The 22,765-nt window shown below is 41.9% G+C and overlaps 1 protein-coding gene across 1 annotated transcript in view; it reads left to right on the top strand.

Annotated features, from left to right (window-relative positions):
* Positions 1–320: 320 nt before the first annotated feature.
* LOC126252238 (homeobox protein MSX-1-like) overlaps positions 321–22,765 on the top strand; it is a gene marked incomplete at its 3' end in the record, with an annotated part of 267,449 nt that continues 245,004 nt past the window's right edge. The window contains exon 1 of the mRNA XM_049953111.1: positions 321–1,369. Coding sequence (XP_049809068.1) covers positions 508–1,369 — 862 coding nt within the window. The remainder of the gene's footprint in view (positions 1,370–22,765) is intronic.

The following is a 22,765-nucleotide window of genomic DNA, read 5'->3' as shown; positions in this document are numbered from 1 at the left end:
GAATTCGAGGGTAGAGGGGAGGGAGGGGAGACACGAGACGGGAGGAAAAACGAGAATAAAAGAGTTAAACGAAAAGTGGGAGGAGTGACAGCAGAGCGAGAGAGAGCGCGCGGTACATATTCCGCGGCGGCTGGCGCGACAGTGGCGGCAGCGCCCCGTTTCGCCTCCGCTCCGCGGTGTCATTATACGGAGGGGAGGGGCGAGCGAAGCCCCGCCCAGCGCTTGCCAGCGACCACGCCCCCGCGCGCCCTCCAGAGCGCTCTGGTGGGGAGCGCGGGCACTGCGGGCTCGCGGGCGGGCCGCCAGTCGCCAGTCTGCACGCCGCCGCGCCACGACGCCTGCCGCTCGCCGTGGCCGCATACAGCGCACACGCACTATGACCGCGGCGCACGCCAGCGCGCCTAGCTGCCAGGGGTTCTTCGCGATTCAGCCGACAGCTGTGTGACTTTTTACTATAGTGCGAGCCGCTCTCTGCCAGTGACTCTTCCTTTTTTTCTCGAGTTATTCATGCTTGATGAGACGGCCAGTAGCATGACAGTCCTGAAGGTAAGCCATTCCATTCACCACCACCATCACCAGCAGCTCCCCCCGCCGCCGAGCAGCGCCGCGTCCCCGATGGACACTTCGGCCGTCGACTCCAGCGGCGAGGACAATGAGATGTCGACGCCGTCGCCGAACAGCATCAAGAACGCGGCGGTGACCAACAACAACAACATAGCGACCAGCAACAACAACAGCGGGGGCAGCGGCACGAGTCCGCCGGCGCCGCCCCCGCGGCAGAGCCACATCAGCTTTAGCGTGGCGTCGCTGCTGGCCGACACGAGGCACGACCGGCGCTCGGCGACGCCGACGACGCCGACGCCGCCCCCGGCGCCGCTGCCTCTCCTCCAGGCGACGTCCTCCGACGACGAAGACGGTTCCGAATCCGGGCACGGTAGCCTGGTGGACGTCGAGGTCCTCCGCGAGCCGACGCCGTCGTCGCAGTCGCCACCGACGCTGCCTCAGGTGCTCCCGCCAGGAGGCCCCGGGGGCGGTGGGGGCGGCGTCGTGGACGGGCTGCACCCGCTGCACCGCTACCACCACCACCCCCACGCGCACCCGCAGACGGCGTCTCCCGGGGGCGGCACGGTGGCGCCCGTGAGGCCGACGCCGTTCTCGGCGCTGGCCGCGGCCGCGGCGGCGTATTCTGCGGGCTTGCAGCACCACGGCCCCCCTGCGGGGGCGGCGGCCGGAGGCGGCGCGGGAGGCGGCTCGTGGACGCTGGTGCCGCACTACCCGGCCTCCGTGTTCCCCGGCGCCGGCGCCATGGGGCCCGCGGCCGCAGCAGCCGCCGCCGCAGCTTTCGCCGCGGGACTCGGCTCCTCTCCAGGTAAGCTTCAGTGCATCCTCTACTTCATTAATTTGTGTTGCCCAGGTTTCACCAATCATTCTTCTGTATTTTCATACTGAATGTGTTGCACGAGGTGAACATTTGTAAAGTACTTCATAATACCACGTTATCAACTTCAGTTACGTTTATTTGCCGATATTTATAGGCACGCCGCGTTTCGGCATCATGCTGACATCATCAGGAGCGCAACAGTTACTTATTCATCGGTTTTTAATTATAGAGTCTTTACCTCCAGATTTCACCTGTCATCCTACCTTCATATTGAATGGCTTGCACGAAGTAAAATATCGCATAACACTTTTAAAATGACATGTTACCAACTTCGGTGACGATTATTTTCCAATATTTATTGGCACGTAGCGTTTCGGTATCATGCTAGCTAGCATCATCAGGTACAAGATATTCATGAGTTGTTGATTACACATCTACGTGAAGTAGAACGAAAATTTTTTTTTACGCTAGTAATGTACAAATAGCTGTATGGCACCTGATGTACAAAATAACAGATACATACGTGATGATAGCAGCGTGATGCAGAAACGTTTCGCGTCAATAAGTATTGCAGACGTTTATCACAGTTCACGCTAATAAGTAATTTACAAACTGATACACAAATAATGATTAGGCACCTGATGTTCAAAGAACAATTAGGTACTGCTGATCGCACCATGAAGAGGAAACGCACCGTGTCAATGAATATTAAAAAAATAAACGTCAGTGATGCTGAAAAAGTGTTAGTATATAAATTCATATCTCAGTCGCAGACCCCAAACAATTACCAAATATACAAAAATTCACGAGGATCTTACTTTTATGACTTAGCAGGTTTCATTATATTAGGACAGCGTCTTGTCGTCGCACTATCTTTAGAAGTGTGACACAGGCAAACTCGCCTTGGAATCTCTATCGCTAGCATTCTCAAAACACGTTCGCTACACTATATAATTTTTATATTATTAGCAAGAAATGTAATTTTCTCATCAGAAAATCAGATCTAATAGTGTCTACTATACTGCAGTCTTCTCCATTATGACACTGTTTTTGATTAATAATGAAATTAAAACTTATCATTGCCGCATGTACTTTCTTTGATCTCCAATCATTACATTTATTTGGCGTGTCCTTTGAATGGTTTTAGAGCATCCGATGTTTACATGTGTCCGCACAACAATTATAGCCTGTAATTAACAATTACATTAGCACTGTACGAACATCTGTGCCTCACGTACTTTCTTTGATTTCTAATCATTATATTTATTTGGCGCGTCCTTAAAATGGTTTTACAGCATCTGATGTTTACATGTGTCCGCACAACAATTATAGCCTGTAATTGACAATTACATTAGTACTGTACAAACATCTGTATTCGTAAAGGTTGTGCCCTTATCTGTGTTAAACTCTTTAAGCAAACGCAATGTTCCGTATCTTGTCACTAAACTTTACATTTAGTGTGATTGCTGAGTTTTTCTGCTGTCACATGGACTGAAGATCTTATGCCCATTAACAAGCGGGGACGTAACTAATTTCGAGCTCACATATCGTAAGAATAATTTATTATCATCTTGCTCCAAGCACGCAAATTGGTGAAGTAAAGAAAAATTTCTTGTGGATGACGATCTTCCGCAGCAGCTGTTAATAAAATATTTTTCTGCTTTAAGCGTACTGCAGTTCAAGAGAAAGGTACACCAGGAGTGTTTCGGTTTTATTAACGAAGTATCATCATCATTAGTACTGTTTCTGCAGACATTGCTAACTTGATACGTTTCAGGATTCTTCTTTTCATTGAGTTAAAAACAGTTTTTTTTATAAACGTAATGGCTATTTACTAACAATGTTTTTTTCTTGTTTTTACGTATTTTGAAGACAACAAGCTTATCTCTTGTTGCAATGATTGTACCCAGTTGAAAAACTCTGTGTCTACTCTCACCACTCGCGTTATTTCGGTTATTAAAGAAACACAGCACTATTAATAAACTAAACCGTAAATGGTTCGATTGCCTTTTCGATGCCTTAAAGGCGTGTCAGGTGCTCTTAAAACTGTGCGTTTCGCTGATATCAAAATTCACAAGTGTTGCTGTCATGTGACGTTGCGTTTCTGCCTAAAGCTTGTCTTCATTTACACTTGTTGAAGCCTCCCACGCTGCTGTTAATACATATGCAGACAAACTCACGAGCAGCAGCATAACGCCAGTAGACAGCAGTTGTGGCATCAGAACTATGTTACCTACAATTACATGTAATTTTGTAGTTCTGAGTTGACAGGTGTAGTTATTATATGATTGTGTGTAAACTTCTGATGATGCGGTATCAATTCTCTCTTCGTAACAAATAAAAACTGCAGTATAATGTGATTTCTTTTTGGTCATTAAAAGTAACATATTAGAACACTTTTAGCCAAAGTGATGTAACAGGAGAAAACAACACAAGAATACTTACGAAGAACTAAAGCTTCAGTTGAGTCAACAGTTTGCTTGAAGCCTAGTGTCGTTCACAGTCCCATGTAGCCTTAACTATAATTCCATTAAGCGAGAAAGAGGTTCATTTCTCTACGGAACTTTCAACTGACCGACTACATCATTTTCTATTTCTATCAGCAGTACTCCGAATAATAGTGGGCAGCTGCTAAGGTTGTTACCGTAACACCTGTCTTCGTCAGCGTTTCTGTAAAAAGCATACGCAGTACTAGCAACACTTAGAGATTTCTCATTTTGTCTCCTGTTTGCCTGCTTGGTGCACTTGTATGTTGTCCTTCTCTGAGACTTCAGATAAGTATTACTTCCATTACCTATCCAAAATAAGACGACGTGCGGTCCTGTGTGGATTATTAATGTAAAACAAGTAAAAATCATCTAGTAATGGCAGCATATTGCCGAAACACGTCTCACTATCCCAGTCAATTAACAGTGACTGGAGTAACAGACTGGATTTCTTTCTCATAAATCTTGACATGTTTTTCCGTATGTCTTATTGCTGTTCTGCCACTGAATATGTATTGCAAATCACTGAGTTTGAACTTTTTTGTTATTTTTGGTCACTCTTTACGTCTGTCGTCGTATGGTTCACGCAGATCGATAGCAGCAAACCTGCACTGGTATCTTAATTTTATACACCTATCAGCATGATGTACCTTTACTTACAGTCTGTGCTTGTATTTATGCGCCTATGGAACTAATGACGTGTGGTACAGCCAAAACACAACCAAAGTTACTTAATAAGTTTGGTTGTACTGCTGTACTGAAGTGAAATATTGGTGCAAAGTAGTGCCAAGGCCACTGAAGATAACAACGCCGCAATGCATTGTTTTGAACTCCCCACTAAATTTGTCTGAACCAACGCTCAGTCGACTTCTTAAAATTATCTTCGCTGTTCCATCTTATCTTTGTCCGCCATATAGAAATCCCTCTGCCGCTATATGTAGACCGATTTTATGTGTGAATTTTGCAAAGAATGCTCCTTGTATTGTACTATAATGGAAAGTTGTTTTTCGTGATAACTATTGCGGCCAGATGATTTAAAAGTTTGTCACAGCCACATTATTCTACGCTGTAGTTCTATCGGTGTTTCCTTGTAGATGATGTGGTACTGCAGGTTTATTTTTCATTTCTGCGGTGCCGGCTGCGAAAGCTCATATTGTTAGACACGTATTGTGTATGTTGATACATAACTAAAACTAGCGACCCACCTTCAGTAAGTTAGCTTTCAATGTCTACGGCCGGACGATTCTTTGGTGAATTGCATACACAAACCTTCCTGGTGAGTTGGTCTATCTAATGCTGGAAACCGCATTAAATTCCCTACGGTAGTTCCTGAGATTAACTTACACATACAGACCGAAAAACACCGCGGGGGACTTCAATTTATAAAATATTGTGATTTTTCTGCCGCAATACAACTGAAGTAAAATAAAATAATCCTATGGATTAACCCACCAACACTCAGTAGCCGTTAAACAGCTCCGTTTCAGTATCTCCATTTTACTTGTTCCATGTACACTTGATCGAAGAAATCACGTCTGAATAGCTCTGGATATATTTTTATCTTCGTAGCAAACACACAGTTTTCAGCACCTCGCGTGCCTTCCACTTGCTATTGCGAACATCATTGTAAATAGTTAAGCGAATGGTTTCACCTTCTTCCGAAAATGCTATTTCTCTTTTTATTTCTCAATCATGCCACTTTCTTCCCCCGCCCCCCTCCTCTTCATTATTTTTGTGCCATCACATTCCCCTATTCCACCCCTTCTCTCGAGTCCATCACTGCCAGTACCTTCGGTTCAAATCTACCTCATTGTAATCTGCCTTTGTGATTCTATTTTGCATGGACTAATATGAACTCTGCTTTTTTCTACTATCGCTTTATGCTACTTCAGTTTTAGTTACTTCGAAGTGTCGTATTCCACGTTAAATATAATTATTTTTGTAGGATGTGTGATGTTATGAACATAATATAAAATACGTAGAAGGCCTAGTTAGACGTAAAAGAGAGACTTATGCTCCTAATTTTATGGTGTTTCGATAAGGCAGTTTCCAAAACAGGTGAAATTGTTTTCACCATCCGCTACAAGATAAGTTCTGTGGTCAGCCCATATCACCAGTACAAGGAATTACTTTGGGAAACTATGTTTCAATAGCTATTTTTTACATCGTGAATGCAGGCAAAAATTAAAATTTAATCTACAAATTCGTTCTGTTTAAGAAAAGAAATAACGAAATGATAGCGCTCGGTAATTGTTTATTTTAAAAGATAGGTCGCTATTGTAATTCACAGTGGTGGTTCAGAATCGAAGAAGTTCGCACTAAAATCCTAAAGATACTGAAATATCTCCAGAAGACTAGTGGAACGCAAACGTTTCGGGGTAAACGTCAGTTCAGGACGATGTATTCATGCAGCTGGCTACGATGTTGCTTGTATTAAACAGTTTTAAACTCCACTGCGAGATTCTGCTCAAATCGAACTGTCGGTAACAGATGATCGTGTGACTATTATGAAGCCGTGTTTCTATCCGGTGCCCTGATTCTCTACTCTCTCCACCCACCCACACGCGCACACACTGGAGAATCTGACAGGCGTAATAAATTTGGTTCAAAAAAATGGCTCTGAGCACTATGGGACTCAACATCTGTGGTCATAAGTCCCCTAGAACTTAGAACTACTTAAACCTAACTAACCTAAGGACATCACACACATCCATGCCCGAGGCAGGATTCGAACCTGCGACCGTAGCAGTCGCGCGGTTCTTGACTGAGCGCCTAGAACCGCTAGACCACCGCGGCCGGCCCTAATAAATTTGTTCTGAGCGAAATTATAAATATCAGTAAATTCATATTTATGTTAAATACACGTATTAGTCGCATGGAGCTTACTAACATACGCTAATATCTGAAAAATTTTGATGTCTTTGGAAAAAGGAAAAAAGAATAAACAAGGTATTTAGTACATGGAAAATGGCCATCATTTCGTTGGAAATATTTATTTCCGAATTAAAGTCAACTGATTTGTAACTGAAGTAAGACGAACACTGCCCTTAATGACTGTACCCTCTAAGGCTATGTCCCGGAGAGCAGATTGGTTTTTCAACAGTTACAGTACATTTAGTGACTTGCAGTTAGTTTTATAGCAACTGATAACTGATGCTTATTCAGAAGCACACATCATCCTGAAGAAGCTTTAAAAGTAGCAGAAACATAAGAAAGATGTTGCTTCGGGTGCTAATATCGCCGTTAAATGCTTTAATAAGCCCTTTATACAAAATAACGATTATTAACTTTTTTACTGATTGTGACCTTCTTTGGTATAGTATTCTTCTTCTGGGAACCATATTTAAAGCTCTCTTGTTAAGCTACTAAGTGCTGAGAAATACATTCGTAACTCTCCTGTCAGTATATATTCGTCTCAGTATTGCGTTCCCAAAACCGTCGATATATTTCGTAATAACTTATTATTCTCATCAGATTAAACTGTATCGTGCTCATACCGCTACAGTGAATTCAGTGAAATTACCAGATCCTACAGAGGAGCTGAAACTTCTCGATAATGTTGTAGAGAGGGAGAAGCTAATTCATTTGTCCCATGTACTCTCCTACGTACACGAAGTCGCTTCTCGTTATTTTTCCTGCCGGATTCCTCTAGACCATAACAATTTCCTTGGTGCCATGCAAGCATCTTCACAGTCGCGACGTTATTTTTAATAAAAATTTATCCCGTTACGCCATTCGGAAATCGTCTCCCGTAAACGGTTATACCCTACAGTTAGAATTACTAACAGGTCTACTTAAAATTACCAAGTGTTTTTTGTCCCCAAGCCATTGTAATTCAAACAGTTTCTTTGCGTTTGCGTCCACTACGAACTTGTTAAAGGCTAAAATTTGTATCCCCCGTAATTATAAGCGTTTTTTCAAAAATTTAAAATGGATTGACACATGACGATAGGCCCGATAGGTCTTAAAATTATTTTTTAGCTTAAGATTGTGCTATTAAAGTGTTCTTAAAACCACATGCATCACTTAAAATGTTTCTAAATTGAATATTGTCAGTCCTGGTATCTCAATAAATTTTAAGTTTTCACAAAATGTTAGCAATTTTCGGGGACACTGATCTTAACTATTTAGCAATATTAATTTTATAGCACGTAAAAGAGTGAGCGTACAAACCATTCCTAACTAATGTAGCGCCACAAGTATCAGTTTAAATTATACTACGGGTTTTTAAGGCATATTAAGTTTTTTCACTTCGTAAAAAATTTATTTATAATATTTTATTGTAGCTATAGCTATTCTATCAATATTTCTACGTACATAGTATAAATAACAAGTCTCGTGGAATTTTACATAAATTTCGATTCTGACAGATTTTCAGAAACCCTGATTACTTATAAGTAATTTAATTGCTGACCAGCACTTGGAGGAGACACTGTATCCATGTAATTCGTTGTCTGTCGCAGTCCCACAATTGAGAGAATATGTTTTGAGCACAAATGTTGCAAAACATGTCTAGAAGGAAACTCCGTATCAGAGCTTTGTGCAGTTCTGTTTCGTTCAGTTACACCACTTGCTAATTTTAAGTTACTGCTTAATATAGACAGACATGTTTAAAAAAAATTAAAAAGTTCTCCGAAGATCACACACCGTCTTGCTTGTGATAATATTTCGGTATCCAAGCAGAGAACCAAATTTAAAATTTTGAATTTTTGTGGAAAGATTTGTTTGAGGCAACTGCAACATGTTACAAGATCACGATATATAGAATTATGTAATGTGTTGTGTCAGTAATGTGCCACGACTATTTCAAGGTTACTAATCTTGTAGCTGAAGAGAGATATTTACAAATTGTTATTTAATTTTGATGGCCACAGTATATAAGTAGTTATTTCGATATAAGACCAATGTCTGGGATATGTAATTATTTCTACGTCGGTGAATTTGAGCTTGACATGCCTGCCAGTTAGGTTCGTGACGACCGCAGTCTCACTTTTGCAGCGAGGTTTGTAGTTAAAACACCTCACGCCGTCCCTCAGGAAGTATATTTCTCTCTGTTGGCCCATTTAATTAATTACTGTTTTATTCGCAGAAATAGAAGTGAAACTTTCAAATGGGTCTGAGTAAGAACCAAACTTCTTCAGTGTTTTCTAATACCTAAACGTATAAAAACATTGGTACTTCCAATCTACCTATTCAGTATTGGTTCTTTCAGCCTAGCTATTCTCCGAGATCCTGCATGACATGGGCCATGCCTGACGTAGACGATTAGTCTTTTCATCAAAAGAACTATTGTACGCACATGGTTCCTGTAAGACAAATCAGTATTAGCGTATGTCCAGAATGTTAAGTAAACAGATCCACTACCTACACATTCACGGAGAAGAGGTGCTGAGAACAACAGCTCCAGTGTTGTACACCACATGTATTGTGGAGAATGCAACCGTAAGATCAAATAAGCAAATATAATAGCAGAAATATCACGTCGTCAAATGATGTAGACTTTAAAGAACTGCATCCAGTAGAGAGGAAATTTCTGAAAATAAGTAAATTTCTATGCGTACAGAACTCATTTTCCTCTGCAGCTTCTATCTTTGAGCGCAACAGTTTGAAATTCGGGGTACGACGAAAGGTGAAGATTACTGAGATGACAGTCCCCACGCAAGTAGTAGCGTGGGAAGATGAGAGCCGTGTAATTGCATCAGCAGGCATTGTGCGCGAATGGTCTGTTGGTGTCAGCGAAGTGAAAGGCTTGGAGGTGATGTATCAGGCAATGTGTGGGCCGGGCAGAGTCGCGTCAGCGATGAGAAGGGCACAACAATATTAGTATGTGTTAAAGATTGTGCAGCAACAAGGACGACATTAAAAGCTAGCTGGAGAACTGAGGAATTAAACGACTAAACGAACAGTAAACTCATACATACAAACAAAAAATGATTTCTGTTCAACGATGGTGAAGAATACTGACACTACATAATTATATTTACGAGCGTAAAATATTATGAACAGTAATTTGTCTCTATACGGTACAAAATGTCCAATAATATAAAAAATAATGAAAGGTGCGTGGAAACAAAAAAACGCAGTATTTATGCGGTAGGGAGTGATTTTTTTTTTACTTTTCTCCTCAATATAAAAAAATTAATCCGAATAAAATTTTACGCTTGAGCGTAGTATAACGGAAATTATGTCGGCATCTGTGAAAGTATGGTAGTGCATTTCGAATTATTATTGTTGTAATATCTTCGAACAGCATTCTATGTGGCGTTACGCAGTAAGACAAAATGTAAAGCATATTTATCACCAAAAGGTCCGTTGCAAGGGGTATGTATAAGACTCAAACACCGCAATAGTCACAAATATTTTCAAACATCCGAAGGGGAAAAAAATGAAGTTCAAAAATGGTTCAAATGGCTCTGAGCACCATGGGACTCAACTGCTGAGGTCATTAGTCCCCTAGAACTTAGAACTAGTTAAACCTAACTAACCTAAGGACATCACAAACATCCATGCCCGAGGCAGGATTCGAACCTGCGACCGTAGCGATCTTGCGGTTCCAGACTGCAGCGCCTTTAACCGCACGGCCACTAAAAAATGAAGTAATTGACAACAGATATGAGCTGAGGTTAGAGCGTGGATGTTTCAAGACGTGGTTGAGTCGAATCTCGTAAGAAATATTACTGTAACAGAAACATTAAATTTTCTTCATCAAAGACTCGAAATCGCAGGGACTTCCGTCACTTTTGTCAAAAATCATACATTTAGCCTATGATAACTCTCCGAGAATAACTAATACAAAAAATGGGAATATCGGGTACATTGCTTTATTGTGTAGGTTGTATTTATCTACATCTCCAAGATTTCTCGCCAATACACATTTGAGTGTTTGGCAGGAAGTTTCATAAAACTTCTAATTCTCGACATTTCTATTCTCGAGTAGGGTATAGGAAAATGAACAACTAGATCTTTCCGTGAGAGCAATGATTTCTTTTATTTTATTACGGTGGACAACAAAATAGGTTGGAGTCAACAAAATATTTTCACATTCGGGAGAGAAAGTTCAAATGGTTCAAATGGCTCTGAGCACTATGGGACTTAACATCTCAGGTCATCAGTCCCCTAGAACTTAGAACTACCTAAACCTAACTAACCTAAGGACATCACACACATCCATGCCCGAGGAGAGAAAGTCGCTGACTGAAATTTCGTGAAAGATCTCGCCGCAACGAAAAACGCCTTTGTTTTGATTACTGTCACCGCTACTCGATTAACACATCGGTGCAACTCTTTCCCTTACTTCACGAAGACAGTGGAACGAGATGTGTTCTTTGAACATTTTCGATGTTCTACGTCAATCCTATCTGATGAGGATTCCATACCGGGGAGCAATACTCCAGTGGAAGACGGACAAGCGTAGTCTAGACAGGCTCTTCGGTAGATCTCCAGCATCTAGTTGTATATCTTTATCTAATGGTTTTCCTTGTTTTATTTTATGCTTGTCCACATTACTTTATAGTTCTAAGTTTTTAAAGATACCACTCGAAGTATGAGGTAGAAGTTCGTTCACATTAGGACACCAGACACAATATTGTTGACATACGCTGTTGGAATTCAACGCATCACACTGGTGCAGTTAACTAAGGCGCAGTATATCAAAGACACTACGCATCGCAGTATACACGTCATATAGTGCGAGTGCATAAAATAAAACGAATAGAGCAATACATGAGTTATTACAGATAATGAAAACAAGGATATACAAATATACACAAACAAATGTTATTTCTGACTCATCTCGCTTTTTTCTCACGCAGGGTTTCACCCTTATAGGTAACGTAATGGCGCTTAGTGTATTTGAAACACACTATTTCCGTGCTTCATTGTCGACCACCACGTCAGAGCAACACTTCCTGCGTGCAGTGAATTACACGCCAGCAACTCGTCCAATATAAGAAGTTCAGGCACAACAGTCTTCTCAGTCAACAGTCCGCTACTGTAAATCGGTCCCTTCACAGTTATGGGAAATGCACGCTGATGATACGGATGAGCAGCATCCTAGTCAAGTTCGTTGATCACGCTTTCATCGTATATTTTAACGTTATACCAAAGACGTTTAAAGGGTTATATCTGCACTTTTCAGTGCAATAAGATCATCTAGATGTCATTGATCTCATGTTTATGACACAGTCTGCGATTATTGTCAGTCATCCAACATGAAAAGTATAAAGTGATATTTTCGATAGAAGGCGGTTTTTTATAATGAGTTCCACATCAATACAAATAAAGCGGTGGCTCAGTCGGAAAGTATTAGGGATTGAAATCGTCGGAATTATATCAAGGCAGTCATCCCAGCGTTAGCTCCATAATTCGCGGCCACTATGTTAACACTTACGTCATGTTGCTTCCTTAGAGGAGAAATGTTATGCCAAAAAGCAACATATTATGATGACAACTGTTTCAATTAAATGTTGTGATGGTTGCTATGGGGGAACCACAGTTATTACATGTATATGCATATGCGTACCCATAAGCCACTTTGCAGGGCGTGTGAGGTGGGACTTCGTTCCCATACCATTCGTACTATTTGTATATGTTGCCTGGGAAAAATAACTGTATACCTGATTCCGTAAGTTAACTAAATCATCTTTCCTTGTTGTCATTGTCCCAAGAAGACGTATACGGTCTACCATTATTGCCAGCTCTCTTACGTACAAATCTGAATATCAACGACACGTCGACACTTGATCAAAGCCCAGAGTGGAGCACACTAGGGCCTTTTATGGGGTTTCTTAAACATACAGTGCATTTCCCACCGTTTTACAAATAACAATGTTTTTTCCCCAGTCTATTATTGGTCCTAAGACCTCGAGCCAGTTAACAGCGTTTTGTGGTATTACCTACAGTTGTATGAACGATGGATCAGGATCCACTGGCTTCCATGTCCAGTTCCTCTGGCAAAATGGGGATGTGGTCCTACCAATTGCGAATTCTTGCATTTGGAATAACATTTTCGGTTCCAATATACAGATGACAACTACAGGAAACTTCCCTGAATCATTAATCGGGAAAGAGTAGTGGAACTTTGTTAGTTAGTTACTGTGTGTTTGTGTGCGAGAGGGACAAAAAGAGAAAGAGTATGTGTCAATATGTTCTCATTTTATGGTGCAATATACGGGGGAGGGGGGGGCCTTCGAAGTTACACTTCATTATGGCATGACAAGTACCTTTTATTCAATGCTACACTACACCTCAAGGTGGCACACGCGTGATATTATTTTGCAACATAGTCACCAAGACTCCGTAAACAGCAAAGCAGCTTTCGGAAAACATTCCGCCATTCGTTCAGTTCCTTGACAGTAGTACTACGCTCCTTGGTTACGCAATCGTTCCACAACTGGTGGATGAGTATTCCCATAGTCGGAAAACCTGCGGTTGCTGCGATTCAGCTCCTCTGCTGCCTGGACATCGTCACCTCGATCGATGCCGATAACTTTCCTTTCCAGCCGGCATCAGCCTCGCCTGTGAGCAAACTTAAACTCTGTCCACAGGCCCTGGCAGGGCCATGGCTACTGAGAGAGCACCGTACCGTCATCCTCCGCGAATGAGGACATTGGATGTGGTATGGAGGGGTGTGGGGTGAGCACACCGATCTCCCAACCAGGCTAGTGATGGGGAAAACTCATCAGTTACAAACGATACCGATATTTTAGTAGTAATAACCGGTGTTTTTCGGTATTTGTTTAGTCTCGGTCGAAACAGATGTTTTTTCTACTAATAAGAGAGTAAAAAATCGAGTAAAACAGTTAGCCTTAGCAGCAGTGCCAAAATTTTTCGTTTTTAAAAAAACCGTTTAAAAAAAGAAGTAACTTTTATTCGTAAAATATGCATTGGCTTGGAATAGAGCATTATTATAGAATATACGAAAAGCAGTTAGAGCTATTTTAATAACAATGCCGACAGAAACGGACAACAAACACGTGGCATAAGAATTGGTACAGCACTGCTGAGACAATTAGTGTCTCTGCAGCCGTGTGTCGTGGCCTAAGGACGCGTGCACGTGCGGTGTGCAAGACTTCCCCGACCTGACCTGTACGATAGTTCCTCGCATTGGTTGCTGGAAGGCCTTCGTGTTCCACAATGGCACTAAGCCTAGTCTAGAAATATTACGAAGTGACGTAGCAATGAAGTACAATGCTGCATTTACTTTAAAAGATTAAATATTTGTCTGCCACTTTTATGAAATAATAAAAGAGGTACGAAATTGCGGTAACAGTAATAAATTAAAACCTTAACAATTCATTCACATCGTACAATAAAAATAAAAAATAGCTGATCGGTTGCCTGTTGCCACCTTTATCTGCTTGTACACAGAACATCTACTCTTCTGAGACAACGAGTACAATGGACTTACAAGGAGAGTTTCCCAGCGGTGGGATCGACATCTTGAAACCATCAATACGGTGATACAGAACACAGTTATCATACTCTGCAGCCATTCGTCCTGGTAAACCGTCGTTTGCGCGTTATCGATGAAAGAAAAATTTCCGTATTAAGCATGATGTTCTAAAGCTTCAAAAAAAAAGATACGTTATATGGACCGGTCGCGTAGTGTAATGGATGTAGTACAGGCGTCAAATGTAAGACATCGTTCTTTCGAATTTCCTAAGGGGGCTCTGGATTTTTTTTATTTTTAAAGCTTTATCGAAATGATTCCAATCACTATTTTTATCCACTTATTAAGTTTAAATGCAATATTTTATTTTGTTGCGTTGCATCATTTTAATCACCTTATTAACTTTTTCAGTTGGTGTCATTTTTTTCTTCCTATAATCCTTTTACCATATCGAATCTTATTGAATGTGATTTTAATTATGTCCATGCATTAACATCGACTTAATTTCTTCCGTTTCATCATCGTGCTTGTTACTGAATCCATTATTCATTATTTCTGTTCCTCATTTTCATTGCATTTCGTTTTCCTTAGAATAGTCGCTGCTTTCGTTTAAATCTTCAATTGCCTTATTTTGTCCATGGTGCAATGCGAATTTATGTTTTAAATGTTTCTACGACGATAACCATCCAAGAAACTGCGTAACTTGTAACGAAATTACGTTTTCGACAGCATTGCATACATATAAATAGATTATCTCGTCTTTTCTTCTTTAACCGATAGATCGGCAGTTTCAAATGTTTAAATATTTTGATAGATAAATAAAAATCATTATATAATTAAATTCGCATTCGCAAAGATTCCAGCAGGAAAATGAAATACAGGAAGAAAAACATGAGAGCGATTGAAAAAGTTAATACGGTGATTAAAATGATGTGCGAAGGGAATAGAAATTTTTAAAAATCATATTTAAATATATTAACTGAACAAAAGTAATGATCAACTCATGGCGATGAAAATTTAAAAATAAAAACTTCGATACCCCCTAAAAATGCTTCAAATGGCACTAAGCACTATCGGACTTAACATCTGAGGTCATCAGTCCCCTAGACTTTGAACTACATAAACCTATCTACCTAAGGACATCACACACATCCATGCCCGAGGCAGGATTCGAACCGACGACGGTAGCAGCAGCGCGGTTCCGGACTGAAGAGCCTAGAACCGCTCGGCAACAGCGGCCGGCCGTTACCACCTAATAAGACTTGAACCATAACCATTACGCTAAGCAAGTAGTTCGTGCAGTGCTTCTTATATAAAGCTGTATAGTATTACGTGAAATTCCAAAATATTTTTTCGTTAATTGCTTGCAAACGAAGGCCCAGCAGGATGAATAGCTGCAGGGCGTGATACCTGGGACCTTAACCTACAATAGCGCGTAGGCGGTTTCAAAAAGTTGATCCCACCTCTAACAACCCTACCACAACAAAGGTAAAAAATTAATTATGATTGCAGTGTTGCTCACGCTGCTAAATATTGCATTTTTGGGCAACAACAAAGTTATATTATGTGGCAGGTGTCATTAGAGCACAGTTAATTAAGTCATTTCATGTAATAATGGATAAACTTGGCACTCATCTTTTCGTGTTTCCCACTCTGGTCTCGTTGTGAACTCATGGCTCAATCGTCGAAAATCTAGGTAGTGATGATTCCAAGCTAGGATGCAAAGAGGCCTAGGTGTTATTCTGCGATATTCAAAAGTTTTATAGATGTGTTTCATAAACCATTCTTGAAGATTAAACTTTTGCAAGTTAGGACAATGGTGATGTAAAAAAGTAATCATCACTCCGAATTTAAGTTACACTTCTTTTCTGTTACTTTTTTTGCAATATCACGTAACTCGTTCCAGAACATCACTTCACAATATAAAACATACTTGAAAATATCTTCCTCACTGTTAAAGTTCACATTTCATAAACTGACTACAATAACCGCTTACGTGTCCAAAAATCAGAGTTACAAGTACGTCAAAGATCATAGTGACAAAAGAAAGAATACACATAAGAATAATATCATTGCAATATATACATATCGACGTATCGAAGTACCTCTACATTAATGAAATCAAATCTGAATGTTGTCACAGAAATATGTTAACTATTTTACAGAAACACAGCAGAATATTGTTGGTATCGAGAGGTTGAGGTGAGGTACCGCAATGGTTACGTAATTGAAGTACCATTACACACCGCAAGCGACCACTTCCTGTTAGCATGGGACGACTTTCTTTAATTATATCTTCCTCACTGTTTAAGTTCACATTTCATAAACTGACTACAATTTGCGTCTTTTTAACATGACGACCAAAGCTTGACTCTCTCTAATAACCGCTACGTGCCCAAAAATCAGAGTCACAAGTACGTCAAAGATCATAGTGACAAAAGAAAGAATACACATAAGAATAATATCATTGCAGTATATACATATCGACGTATCGAAGTACCTCTACATTAATGAAATCAAATCTGAATGTTGTCACAGAAATATGTTAACTATTTTACAGAAACACAGCAGAATATTGTTGGTATCGAGAGGTTTAGGTGAGGTACTGTAATGGTTACGTAATTCAAGTACCATTACACACCGAAAGGGACCACTTCTTGTTAGTATGGGACGACTTTTTTAATTTATTTTTTTAAGTCGCCTCGGAAAGCTATCGGATTTCTTGTAAACACTAATGAGCGTCTAGGTTGTAAGAGAGTTAGGTACTGGGTCCCGGACGCTGTTGGTACAACACTACTCGTTGCCTCTGACTGCGCCCAAAGCTTTAATAGCTTAAAAGAAAACGTCCCATTTCGGAGAGCCAACAGTAGGCGCCTGCCTAATTAGCAGTCAACATTGACCTCCGGCGGCGCTACCGCTTTCCGCCTCCACTCCACACTGGGCGCCTGTGGCGTCGAGTGTTGGCGGAGAAGCGCCAATGTTTTTAAGGAAGAAGCCGGAACAGGCGGCGCGCCGCCTGGCGCGCTCGCGAGCACCTGCAAACACGGGGCCACTCCGGGGACTTCCCCGAGCTGCCCGCAGCACGGTGTTGGAGGTGTCGCGCTGTGGACAGCGGTGGCGCGGCGCGGCGGGGTGCGGGGTGCTTTCGCCTCTGAGTGCCCCAACAGGCGGCAGCCTCTAAACGACGAGTAATTGAGATGAAAGCGGACCGGGCGCGATGGCACGGCAAACAAGTGATCGGCCCGCGCTGAGAGCCGGACGCGGTAGCGTGCATCTCCAGACTAGAGGCTGGCCTACGCCACTGGTGCCACATGCAAGGGGAAGCGAGATTAGGACTTCACGTCCCGTCGACGACGAGGTCATTACAGACAGAGCACAGGCTCGAATTGAAGAAGGAGACAAATCGGCCATGTACTTCAAATGGCTCTAAGCACTATGGCACTTAACATCTGAGGTCATCAGTCCCCTAGACGTAGAACTACTTAAACCTAACTAACCTAAGGACATCACACACATCCATGCGCGAGGCTGGATTCGAACCTGCGACCGCAGCAGCAGCGAGGTTCCGGGCTCAAGTGCCTAGAACCGCTCGGCCACCGCGGCCGGCGTCGGTCATGTACTCATAGGAACTGTTCCAGCGGCATATGTAATGAAATCAGTCGAGTCTTGTTCATACGACACATCCGGACGTGTTTCTGAAGCGAGAAATAGAACCAGGAAATGGTAGAAGGAAACTGATCGTGTCCTCATCCTAGGAACCATCCAGGGGTTGGGTTGATTTGGGGGAAGAGACCAAACAGCGAGGTCATCGGTCTCATCGGATTAAGGGAGGATGGGGAAGGAAGTCGGCCGTACCCAGTCAAAGGAACCATCCCGGCATTTACCTGAAGCGATTTAGGGAAATCACGGGGATCCTAAATTAGGATGGCCGGACGCGGGATGGAACCGTCACCACTGTGCCACCTAGCTCGGTGGAACCATCCAGACGTTTGCCTTCACCGAGTTTGGAAAGAAGAATAATTAGATGGACGGATGGGTTTTCAACGGCCGGTTTCTCGAATGCGAGACTAGGCTGGGTACAGCCACATGAAAGGAAAGCTGTTCCGTGCATATTGATCTAATAGAAGTGCACCAGATACGTGCAAAATCTGAATGGTAGTACTGTAAAGCAAAACTGTGCGAACGACTCGCGCACCGAGTGACCCATACGAACTTAATTATATTAAGAGATAAGACATTCCACGCTCCGATCCGTAGAACGCCAGTTTTGTTTTTACTGATAACGACATCCTCCTGAATAGTCTCCGTCCGGAGACCTGAGATGATTCAAATGGCTCTAAGCAGTATGGGACTTAACATCTGAGGTCATCAGTCCCCTAGACTTAGAACTACTTAAACCTAACTAACCGAAGCACATCACACACATCCATGCCCGAGGCAGGATTCGAATCCGTAGCGGCAGCGCGGTTCCAGACTGAAGACCCTAGAATCGCTCTGCCACAGGTGTCGACCCGGAGATCCGAATGGGAGTTTATTTTATGTCCGGAATATTTTACCGAATAGGACGCCATCATCATTTAACCATGCAGTAAAGCTGCATGCACTCAGGAAAAATTACGGCTGTAGTTTCCCCTTGCTTTCAGTCGTTCCCAGTACCAGGACAGCGATGCTGTTTTGGTTGAGCCAGCCGGAGTGGCCGAGCGGTTCTAGGCGCTACAGTATGGAACCGCGAGACCGCTAGGGTCGTAGGTTCGAATCGTGCCTCGGGCATGGATGTGTGTGATGTCCTTAGATTAGTTAGGTTTAAGTAGTTCTAAGTTCTAGGGGACTGATCACCTCAGAAGTTAAGTCCCATAGTACTCAGAGCCATTTGAATTTTGGTTGATGTTACAAGGCCAGTTCAGTGAATCATCCACTGTTGCCCCTGCATCTACTGAAAAGGCTGCTGCCCCTCTTCGGGAACCACACGTTTCTCTGGCCTCCCAACAGATGTCGTTGCACCTACGGTACGGCTATATATATATATATATATATATATATATATATATATATATATATATATATATATATATATGATTCCCGGGATGATATATTCCCTCCCGGGAATCATCAAGAGTCTAGACGACTTCTCCCTGTTATTACTCTCAACACTGGCAAGATATTGGTTCTGGGTATTCCAAGACTTTGGAAAATGCCAAGAATGTATTTTAGTGTTATATAATTACAAATTAACAATTTTTGAATTTCTTACCTTTACTTGAAATGTACAACCTTGCTTCTTGCCAAATTTCACGACTCTAGACCGACGGAAGGCCCTAAAGAGGAATTGACGAGTGACTTTGCGAGTGACAAAATATGTGACGCAATTGGCAGTATCTTTTGACAGCATTGACTGAGTAGTTTACGTTTTTTACACAGCCAGGGTTCCGTAGACTGTAGTATGTAGCCTAAATTTCGTCTTCGTATGTACACCCGTTCCTGAGAAGAAGCAGTCTTTAGAGGAGGACATACAGACAGTCGGTTAACAAATAACAAAAAAGACTGTGTGATGCAATTACAAATTAACAACTATCGGATTTTATTCTTTACTTGTACTGCGAAACCTTGCTTCTGGCAAAAATGTCATGATTCTATGTCAATGGCAACTACCCAACACGTTATGCTGAGCGAGTTTGAGTGTATCAAAATCTGATATAAATACCGTTTCTTTTGATTTCATTGATTTCATTCAACTTGATGCGTCTACCTGTTCCTGAGGAAAAGAATTTTAACAGTCGGACGGACAGACAGACAAACAACAAATAAATTTTATAAGGGTTCCGTTCTTACAGATTAAGGTGCGGAACGCTAAAAATGACTTATTTTTTATTAGGAGCTGTCGTGGTCTACAGACTAGAGAGCTAGGCTTCGGTCTTGGAGGTCCCGTGTTAAGTGCCGGGTAGGAACGGAGGTTTTTCCTCGTTCCAGTCCATACAGGACAGCCGCAGGTCGCATCAGCCTGTTATAAAATGAATAACGCGGATCTTTCGCTGCTGTAAAAGGCGGTAGGGGCGATGCATCCACCATTCTCTCCCTCCTAATGCCACAAGGAAAACAGGCTTTTCTCTACTTGCTGTCAGGCCAATTGCCCGGTCGCGGGCTTGAGCCACATACTTTACCGTTTTACCTTTTAGTAAGAATATAAATCACTGTAACCGCTTAAGACTACGTTGCTTCATTTCTTTCTTATAGATTGCACAGACAGAAGTATATTTGCGCTCTTCAGGAAAAAGTGTTATAAAAATACAATGTTGGTTTGAAAATATTTACATACTTTTAAGTGATACCGTTTTAGATTTATTTGCTATACTGTTGCACGGTTTTGGCGTTGAGCCATATTGAAGTACCTAAATAGTTTTTTTCTTTTTTTTTTTTTTTTGACAGTTTGGTCCCAAGCATGGGTGATGGCAAATGTTGCTATGTTGGCTGTTGCACGTGTTGTGTATAGTTAATGTCCACAGCCTTGTGAAAGAGGGCAGCAACATTTGCCTTGAAAATGGCCCAAGGTCGAATATGAAACGTATACACTAGGTCTACTACTTTTTGTCTGCCGTTCCTTCTGGAACTTCGTGGCTTTATTCAGAAAAACTTTAAAAGGTGTATGGCAATTGCTGGCCACTATTTTCTCCCATCTTTCAGGCGCAGTTCTTCCGCGGCGGAAGAATCGGCCGTCTTTTTCAGGAGAACCATGAATCGATCCAATTTTGCACTTGTTAATATAACCGTAACTGCTGGTCAGCAACACCGTGTGCCATTGATCGAAAAAGGTCGTAGTCAAAGGGAGCAGTCAGTTGCAGAATACGGTGGGTGGGATAGGACTTCCCATTCCAGCGTTTACAGGTATGTTTTGGCGGGTTTTGTGTGCACGGGGTCGGGTACCCTCATGCTGCAAAATCACTTTTTCATGTCTATCGCTATATTGTGGCAGTTTGTCTGTCAGTTCTCGGCACAATTGCACCAGTTCCTTTCGATAATGACGTCCTGTGGTTCTCCCCGTCGGTTCCAGTAGCTTCGAAAACCTCTTCCACCACCTTGTTCATCTTCGACGTGAAAATCTCCATTCTTGAAGCGTCGAAACCATTCTTTGCACGCTCTTTCACTAATAGTTGCCTCGCCATAGATCTTACCCAGCATTTTATGAGCCGTTACAGCGGAAAATTAAAACTTCCCGCGAATGACGAGAATTATGCTCGTAAGTTGACATGTTCAATCGAGAATTATGACGCAATCGCAAATCGACTAATATTTTGGTAGTGTTATATTTACAAATGCCTTACCTTATTGTATTACAATTACAACCTTCCACATACACTACCACTTGCCGCCACTGCCATCTATTGCAAAACGGTGGAAGAAAAGTAGTAGATCTAACGAAATAAATCAAAAATTGAGAGCCGCAATGGGATGTAATCGTTTAACAGTTATAAGCATCTGTCGATCCAAGAAAATCATTACAAACAATTTACTGACTAAAAAATATGTTGTGGATTGATAATGTTAAAAACCGTTTGTTGACTTTTGAAAGCAAATGTTGCTGCAAATCTTTATAATTATAATGAATCGTTTCACTGCACTGTATTGTATTCAAAGTTGTGGAACCTGTACTGGCAGTAGGAGAATAAAATAGTGCTCTTTAAAGTGGATTAGTAAGGGGGTTAGTAGGTTGGCATGTATACGAGCGTATAGTGGGAAAGTGAGTAGCAAGGCTTATTGTGTTTGGATAAGAAGAACTAAAATGGAAGGCAGGTCATGCTTATGGATATGGAGGGAAAGAAGGAGGAAACACTGACGTGAGAGTGTAAGAAAAAGTGGGCTGGACATGATATGAAGGAGAATACTGGGAGGGACTGTTGGGAGTGAAGGATGGTAGAGAGAGCTAGGATAACGGTGGGGAGGGGGGAAACTACATTGGGAGAGCGTACCTTGTTGCAGATTTGGTGGGATTAATGTTGGTTAGACAACGCATCAGAACGGGTAGCAAGGGGAAAAGGACGGAGTCGATTATCGAGATTTATCGCCAAGTTAAATGTTGATCAGAATGGAGGGAATTTCACGAATTTACAGAGAACTGGGGTAGAGGAGGATGCAGTAAGCGAAACGGACAGCATGGCGCTTAAACATCTTGAAGGAGAAACTGGACGTTCATATGGCAGTGACATCTGTCGACTCGAGGCCGAATAGGTGTGGAGAAAGGTGAAGGTGCGCAATCCCAATGTCTGGTTTGTCAATACTTTTAGCCTATTTAGGTTGCGCGATGATGAAGCAATTAATGAGTCGAAAGAAAGTTCATAATTTTTTTTTTTTTTTTTTTTTTGGCATCAGTCTACTGTCTGCTTTGATACGGCCCGCCACGAATTCCTTTCCTGTGCTAACCTCTTCATCTCAGAGTACCACTTGCAACCTACGTCCTCAATTATTTGCTTGACGTATTCCAATCTCTGTCTTCCTCTACAGTTTTTGCCCTCTACA

Source organism: Schistocerca nitens, chromosome 4 (assembly GCF_023898315.1).
Source record: "Schistocerca nitens isolate TAMUIC-IGC-003100 chromosome 4, iqSchNite1.1, whole genome shotgun sequence".
NCBI classification, from domain to species: domain Eukaryota; kingdom Metazoa; phylum Arthropoda; class Insecta; order Orthoptera; family Acrididae; genus Schistocerca; species Schistocerca nitens.
This window is presented reverse-complemented; position numbering and strand designations above follow the sequence as displayed.